The sequence below is a fragment of the Pieris napi genome, chromosome 20, assembly GCF_905475465.1.
Source record: "Pieris napi chromosome 20, ilPieNapi1.2, whole genome shotgun sequence".
Lineage (NCBI taxonomy): Eukaryota > Metazoa > Arthropoda > Insecta > Lepidoptera > Pieridae > Pieris > Pieris napi.
The window spans coordinates 11319043-11327872 of NC_062253.1; the positions used below are offsets into that span (position 1 = coordinate 11319043).

General features: G+C 37.8%; 2 protein-coding genes across 2 annotated transcripts; both read right to left on the bottom strand.

The window, feature by feature from the left end:
- Positions 1-342: 342 nt before the first annotated feature.
- Positions 343-1169, bottom strand: LOC125059770. Its single transcript, XM_047664318.1, has one exon. The coding sequence runs from the start codon at positions 1147-1149 to the stop codon at positions 343-345; it is 807 nt and encodes a 268-aa protein (XP_047520274.1). The 5' UTR covers positions 1150-1169.
- A 3619-nt stretch (positions 1170-4788) lies between these two features.
- On the bottom strand, positions 4789-7010 carry LOC125059585. Its single transcript, XM_047664061.1, has 3 exons — positions 6931-7010; positions 6531-6843; positions 4789-5621 (listed from the first exon to the last, which is right to left on the bottom strand). The coding sequence occupies exons 1-3, from the start codon at positions 6957-6959 to the stop codon at positions 4830-4832; spliced, it is 1134 nt and encodes a 377-aa protein (XP_047520017.1). The 5' UTR covers positions 6960-7010; the 3' UTR covers positions 4789-4829.
- Between the last annotated feature and the right edge of the window lie 1820 nt (positions 7011-8830).

Consider the following 8830-nt stretch of genomic DNA (forward strand, 5'->3'; position numbering starts at 1 on the left):
GCAGTTCATGCAACGTTACAAATGGGCACATCAAAAACCAGAACCGAATGTTGGTGATATTGTTTTAGTTCGAGAGGATAATCTTCCTCCAGCAAAATGGTTATTAGGGATTATAACGGATAAACATGCAGGTTCGGACAATATTACGAGGGTTGTTAGTCTTAAATGTAAGGATGTTATCGTTAAGCGTCCTATAACCAAATTATGTGTATTGCCTGTGACGAAGTAAGATATTTGGGTAAATCTGATGTTATCGTTTTTTCTTAATCTAATAGATTATATATGTTAATACTAACACTAAACTAAGTCATAAAACTAAAGAGCCTAGGAATTATAACCAGGTCAGGCCTTTTCTGACTCTCTTTTTGCAATAGATAAAACACCTAACCTACCTAACTTAATAAGCATAGTTCCTATTGTAGTAAGACTAAGCATCATAGTTAAGGAACTCACCAGTGAACCCCAGAAATTTGGGTCAGTTCCAATATTTGCTGCTATATCAGCGAAACTTTCTGATTGTATACTCCTCATGCTGCTAATTTCTCCTCGGAAGATGTATTCAAAATCAAAATCTAAGGTTTGGTTAAGCTTTGGTATTTCAACTCTACAATTCTTGTTTGATGAAAGTTGCTTGGCTATGTAAGGTTCATTGGAACATTGAAAGAATGGCACATCCCAGGTGCAGTTTGATATGTACTCCACTGCACCATCTGTAGTCATCTTATCTGAGGACATCACGGCAAAAGGCTTATCTAAACATCCATCACAGGCAGATGTCATTATGATGTTGATTCTGCATTTTGCATCAATAACAACTAGTTCCTTAAGCTGCACACTTCCAAACGATATTGTTACTGTCCCTGTGACATCTTCGTTCCTACTCACCCAGTTCTCACTTTCAGACACCACAGTTCTGAAGTCATCCTTAGACAGTAAATATGGAGAGTTGGATGTGAGCCTGTTTAATGCTGGCTCCTTAGTTGTGCATGACACTATGCAACCTGCTGTGGAACAGGGGAGGTGGACTTCACTAAATACAATACTCTGAGCAGTGTCAAGTGATATCTGTAAATCACCAATTATGTTCTCTTGAGGCATGTTTAGTGCACTAGCTACTACCCCATAATATTTCCCCTTGTATGATAACATGGTTGGACGAGAAGCTGGCCTTTCATATGTAAAGGTATTTATCACTAGTGGTATGTTCAAGGCAGTTGAAGGCATCATAGTCTCCATATTTACAAAAGGAGTGTTGCTGTTTAAGGTAACAACCTTCTTGATTCCTCTGTAAGTTGTTTCTATTTCCACAATCCACAGCTCAGAAGATTTAGCATAAACTAATCCACAGTTGCTGTAGTCAGGATTGACCTGCCATCTATACCATACACATCTCGATGTGTAATGGCAGTACACATCACAGCCCAATGAGTCTATTTGGCACCCATATCCATGCGGCTCTTTTGTAACCCTACTCGGTGTGTTTAGTTCGTAATTAACAGTGCATCTATTTCCTTCCCAACATGCGCCACTGCCTTTGCAATTATACCACCTTGTTGTCGTTACATTATAAGAGCAAGTCTTGTATAGCTTGGTGTACCTTGAAATATGGGTCCCTTTTTTGATTCTGAGTTTTAGCATGTCTCCGTTAATATCATTGAAACATATTACCTGACCTTGTGTTATAGTGGTCATGTATGTGTCTATTGGCTGGCATTTATCTTTCACACATACTGTCCCTTTGCTAGAAAGATACAAAACCTTATCACATGCATGTGTTAGTCTGCCTGACAGGCATACAATAAATAAACATGCAAGAAGGTACATATTAGCATCATGACCTGTGTAATAGACACATCTCGACTGACTCGAGTTTGTTCTTGGCGGCAATTCTGGCAATGATGGTTTTGTTCTTGGCTTCAGTAAATTCTTTGGTTCATAATTCATGTTTGTTTCGCCTTCATTCCTTTCCTTGTAAATGATGTCTCCATACAATGGCTCATCACCGTTGACATCCTTTCTTAGTGCCAGTCTTGTGTCTATAATTTTGTTCATTAGATCATTGTTTGGGACGCTAAATTCCCTGAACTTAACTTGATCATTCCTCCCAGTTATTTTGTTGTGCCTCTTTACTTGAAATGCTCTTCTTTTGTCTGATCTTGTCAGCAACCAAGCACCCACTTGTATAGATGTGGTGTAAAATGAGTTGTTGAAGCAGCATAAGAATGTTAATATAATGACAAGTGCCAGTATTGCTGCAATGACCACTCCGAGAATATATGCTGTCCAATTGCTTCTACATTTAATAAACTGCTGGTTATACAGGCAGTATGATCCGCATGGCATACACTCAAATCTGGAGACAGTTAATCCATTTGTTTTGTTATCACAAGTCCATGTTATTAGCCCAAAATGGATTCCAGGTGATGTACATTCTGTCCATGGTGGGCGGTATGTTTAAACATTTATAGTTCTATGTTCAACCAATAGATGTCGCCTGTGGTTCCTTGAATCGCGGTATCGTTATGATTCAAAAATAGTATAAGTATCTCAATTGTTTTTTGTATTAAATCGTCTCAGCCTTGGGATTGGTGTTTTATTGATCATGGTCATTCGTAGCCGGATACAGCAGTGATTGGAAACCCTAGTGTTAGTGTATAAAAAGTGTAAAATAAGTGATTGTGGTGTGTGTAAGTGTAAAGGTGACTAAAACTGTAAGTACTTTAAAACTTTGCCTAACAAATTTGAAGTCTAACAACTCTGGTAAAATAAAGAATCTGGTAAAACGAAGTATGTGTGATTTTAACATAATTATTGTTTACGACCGGTTAGGTAACTTTCCAGCCAATTTAAAGGCAATCCTCGGATTCCGTAATGTCTACACTTTTGAAGAAGAATGTTGTAGTCTACGCAATCAAGTGCTTGGCTCATGTCAAAAAAAAACTACAGATACCTGCTTGCGCCTATCGATATGTTCTACAATTGCCTTAACTAAAGAGAAAGCTGCTAGGATAGTATTTTACCTCTTTGAAAACCGTAATGTTCCTCATTTATAACACTGAATTTGCCTAAAAAGAGCTCAACCTATTGTGCATAAGTTTTTCCAACACTTAAGCTAAAGTTGGTATTAAAGTTATGTCTGTAGTTTCTAATATCCTCTGTATTACCCTTTTTAAACATAGGTTTAACTATCGATAATTTTAAAGAACTGGGAAAAATACCCTGTGTGAAAGATAAATTTTATGAGATGGGTAAGTATACTTGCTAGTTGTTGTGAGGAGAATTTTAACACTTCTGTTGTTATTCCGTCATAATCTGCCGCTTTAGTATTATTAAGATTATTTATAGCTTTTAAAACTTCGTCACATGAACAAGGAGTTAGAAATAAGGATGGGTTTACAGAATGAACGTTTTGAAGATTAGTGCTAGGTTTGTTATTGTTAACTAATAATAATGATGGTTGTGTTTAAACATACCGCGATTCAAGCAACCACGGACGACATCTATTGGTTGAACATAGAACTATAAATGTTTAAACATACCGCCCACCATGGACAGAATGTACATCACCTAAAACAAGTGATAGGTACTCAGACGTTGACCTTTGAAGAGATGAGCACTCTTCTGTACCAAATAGAAGCCTGTCTCAATTCCAGACCATTGTCACAATTAAGTGTGAACTCACAAGATCCTACACCTCTTACCCCAGGACATTTTCTTGTCGGCGAGCCATTGGTTTTGGTGCCGGACAGCAATTATGAAACCTCATCGGTTTCTTCACTAAAGCGCTGGCAGCTAACGCAACAGTTGCTGCAGCATTTTTGGCGTAGGTGGTCAAATGAATATCTCACGCAGTTCATGCAACGTTACAAATGGGCACATCAAAAACCAGAACCGAATGTTGGTGATATTGTTTTAGTTCGAGAGGATAATCTTCCTCCAGCAAAATGGTTATTAGGGATTATAACGGATAAACATGCAGGTTCGGACAATATTACGAGGGTTGTTAGTCTTATGGTACGTTTACACGCTTGCCAAGCCTTGGCAAGGATCGACAATCGCAAGCATGTAAAAAGGGCGTTTGGCTTGGCTTGCGTGGGCTTGTGCCTGCTTGCTTTCGATCCAGTCGAGTGTCGGTTTTTTTACGCAGATCAAAGGGCGTTTGCGGCAAGCGCTTGCGATGCATTTACATGTTGGTCCGCGTTTATTAGCCATTGTGATCTCGCGGCGAGTACACGCTTGATTGATTTTACAAAAAATTCATAAAAAATGAGTTGCTGGTCGAATGAGAAGAGTCTTTCGTTTCTGGAACATTATCAAATGGAACCATGCATCTGGAATCCGAAAGATGCAAATCATAAAGATAAAAAGAAACAAGCAGATGCATGGATTCGTCTTGCTGAACTTACTGGAAGGCCAGTAAAGGAAATAAAAAATAAAAAAGAGATACTGATGACTACTTTTCGCAAGCACTTGAAAAAAAAACGTGAATCTATGCGTTCTGGCGCAGGTATGTTCCTACGATACATTTATAATTATTTTGATAGTCTGCTTAGCAAGGTGTAACTTATGTTTAAAAGCGTTGGTTAGTTTCTTGATTATTCCGCAACTATCTCGCTCTAATTTTCGATGTTTTTATTTTATTTTAGGTGCCGAAGAAATATACAATCCAACTTGGTATGCTTACGAAACCATGGAGTCATTTTTACTACCAGTATATACTTGCAATGAAGGGATAAACACCGAAACAGTAAGTTAATAAATTTATTTATTCTAAATAAAAAAACACCGTTGGTTATTAAACCTACATTTATTTATACATTTTTATCAACTTATCCAATCCTATTAAAATATGAAGTAAATTCTTCCCTGACTTCTCTGGCGCTCACCGGAGATCTTCGTGGTATTTGTGGTAAATTTTGCAATGCATTATATTCGTCGTTATCTCTACGCCATGAACCAGGGGTAACCATATTTCCACTACTGTCATATACGTCAAACGAACTCTGAGGAGTATATCGATTTGAAGAACTTTTACTTGTTCTCAAAAAGTTATGTAGTAGTACACAAGTCATCGTAAATTCCGTTTCAGTTTGTGGTTCTAAATTGATAGGGCGTCTGAATATTCTGAAAACTGAGGTTAAAATTCCAAACGTATTTTCAACTACAACTCGGGATCTAGATAAATTTTGGTTAAATAACCTTTTTGGTGAGCCTACTTCATGGTTTCCAGGGTAGGGTTTCATTACGTGTTGACTCAATGCTAAAGCACCGTCAGCTAAAAACACGTATGGAATATTAATATTCGATCCTGGAAGTGGACATGGTGGTGGAAAATCTATCTCGTTTCTAATTATTCTTTTCCATAGTAAACAATTATTAAAGACGCCGCCGTCACTTATTCTTCCTTGACTCCCGATGTCTGCGAATACAAATTTGTATTTGCTATCCACTAAAGCCAAAAGGACAATGCTAAAAGTTTTCTTATAATTGTAATACTCTGTTCCACTATGCGTTGGGCTTTCAATGACTACATGCTTGCCATCCAATGCATCTATGCAATGCGGAAATTTAGTCCTGAATCCTTCTTCTATATTAAGCCATCCTTCTGCTGTGGTGGGCATCTGTAAAAAGAAAGTAAATGAAGTGTAAGTTTAAGTATATTATTTTTTTGCAGCAATCACAACAAATAGAAGAAGACACAGATCAGACAGAGGATGACCCTCTGATAAGAGACCGTACAATTAGTACGGTTACCACACCATCCAGACCACCATCTAGATCACCATCCAGACCACCATCCATACAAGCTGTTACTAATAAACGTCGTCGCCCTGCTTCTGAAACGGCTGAAAAGCAAATGGCCGTGGCTTTTGGACAATTAACAAATGTTTTGGGTCAAAGGCAGAATGAAAATATACCTGCTCACGACGATGATTGCGATCTATACGCAAAATTATTGGCTATAAAGCTACGTGAACTGTCAACTGATGAACGAAAAATTATGATGTACCAAATAGATGGGTTGTTTATAAACAGAATCAGTCAAAAATCAAATGAGCGTCATACACCATACCCTCAATATTATTCTCGTCCGTCGTCAATGGCTGGTGCATATTCAACACCATCTCCTCAAGTCATTCCGAGTCGACCAACATCAGTTAATAGTGTTTATTCTGAACCTATTCATAACAACCAAAGTTTTTTTCCCTCTCCAAACACACAAACTTCTTATTCAGCGCCAGACATGGCAAAACATATACCAACTCCAATAGCTCCAGCTCCGTCTACATCAACAGCACCCTCGTCATCTATTCGTATCATATCGGACCAAATCATCAACCCAGCCCCACGTGAAACCAACAACTACGTTGAATTCTTTCGAAGATTTTGATTCGTCGACATAATTCTTATTTAAATTAATAAATAATTAAACAATAAAGCAGTCAGCTAACACATTCATAGAACAGATTTCCTATAATTCTATTAAAATCTAAAAAAATGTATAACATAATGTTTTGTTTTATTCCTACCTTAACTAGATCCTTTAGAATTTCATTAAGAGCTCGGCAAACTTCACGAATGATTATTGATATCATAGAGACAGATACTTTAAACAAGAAGTGAAGGCTTTTGTAAGAATCACCAGATGCCAAAAATCGTAGCGTAATGGCAAGACGAAATTTGGCTGGTATAGCTTCTCTGAAGTCTGTATCATGCTTGGATATCATTGGTGAAATTTTTTGCAGTAAAAACTCAAAATCAGAATAGCTCATTCGGCAGAAGTTATCAAACTCTCCAGATGGTTCATATAAAAGTTCATTAAATTTCTCTTCTATAAATTGTCTGTAACAAATAAAATATATCGCAAGTATTGTGGCATACTCGTAACTCAACTGCAACAGATAATGGTTAAATCAAAATAGTAGTTACCTGGTACGATTATGATGAATCTTTTTCATCCACCATCTTCGCTGTCGTCGAGCTCTCCTTTTTTTTATTTCACTTTGCTTACATTTAAAATAAAAGTACGTTAAACCAAATGCAATAGCCTTCACAAGTTCGGCGTCCGCCATGCTTGGATGTATATTGCAGACTGACGCATTCACAAGCGTATAAACGCCTTTCAAACTCCAAACGAGATTTGTGGAGGCTTGGGACTGTTTGCAGTTTGACAAGGCTTGGCAAGCGTGTAAACGTACCATTAAATGTAAGGATGTTATCGTTAAGCGTCCTATAACCAAATTATGTGTATTGCCTGTGACGAAGTAAGATATTTGGGTAAATCTGATGTTATCGTTTTTTCTTAATCTAATAGATTATATATGTTAATACTAACACTAAACTAAGTCATAAAACTAAAGAGCCTAGGAATTATAACCAGGTCAGGCCTTTTCTGACTCTCTTTTTGCAATAGATAAAACACCTAACCTACCTAACTTAATAAGCATAGTTCCTATTGTAGTAAGACTAAGCATCATAGTTAAGGAACTCACCAGTGAACCCCAGAAATTTGGGTCAGTTCCAATATTTGCTGCTATATCAGCGAAACTTTCTGATTGTATACTCCTCATGCTGCTAATTTCTCCTCGGAAGATGTATTCAAAATCAAAATCTAAGGTTTGGTTAAGCTTTGGTATTTCAACTCTACAATTCTTGTTTGATGAAAGTTGCTTGGCTATGTAAGGTTCATTGGAACATTGAAAGAATGGCACATCCCAGGTGCAGTTTGATATGTACTCCACTGCACCATCTGTAGTCATCTTATCTGAGGACATCACGGCAAAAGGCTTATCTAAACATCCATCACAGGCAGATGTCATTATGATGTTGATTCTGCATTTTGCATCAATAACAACTAGTTCCTTAAGCTGCACACTTCCAAACGATATTGTTACTGTCCCTGTGACATCTTCGTTCCTACTCACCCAGTTCTCACTTTCAGACACCACAGTTCTGAAGTCATCCTTAGACAGTAAATATGGAGAGTTGGATGTGAGCCTGTTTAATGCTGGCTCCTTAGTTGTGCATGACACTATGCAACCTGCTGTGGAACAGGGGAGGTGGACTTCACTAAATACAATACTCTGAGCAGTGTCAAGTGATATCTGTAAATCACCAATTATGTTCTCTTGAGGCATGTTTAGTGCACTAGCTACTACCCCATAATATTTCCCCTTGTATGATAACATGGTTGGACGAGAAGCTGGCCTTTCATATGTAAAGGTATTTATCACTAGTGGTATGTTCAAGGCAGTTGAAGGCATCATAGTCTCCATATTTACAAAAGGAGTGTTGCTGTTTAAGGTAACAACCTTCTTGATTCCTCTGTAAGTTGTTTCTATTTCCACAATCCACAGCTCAGAAGATTTAGCATAAACTAATCCACAGTTGCTGTAGTCAGGATTGACCTGCCATCTATACCATACACATCTCGATGTGTAATGGCAGTACACATCACAGCCCAATGAGTCTATTTGGCACCCATATCCATGCGGCTCTTTTGTAACCCTACTCGGTGTGTTTAGTTCGTAATTAACAGTGCATCTATTTCCTTCCCAACATGCGCCACTGCCTTTGCAATTATACCACCTTGTTGTCGTTACATTATAAGAGCAAGTCTTGTATAGCTTGGTGTACCTTGAAATATGGGTCCCTTTTTTGATTCTGAGTTTTAGCATGTCTCCGTTAATATCATTGAAACATATTACCTGACCTTGTGTTATAGTGGTCATGTATGTGTCTATTGGCTGGCATTTATCTTTCACACATACTGTCCCTTTGCTAGAAAGATACAAAACCTTATCACATGCATGTGTTAGTCTGCCTGACA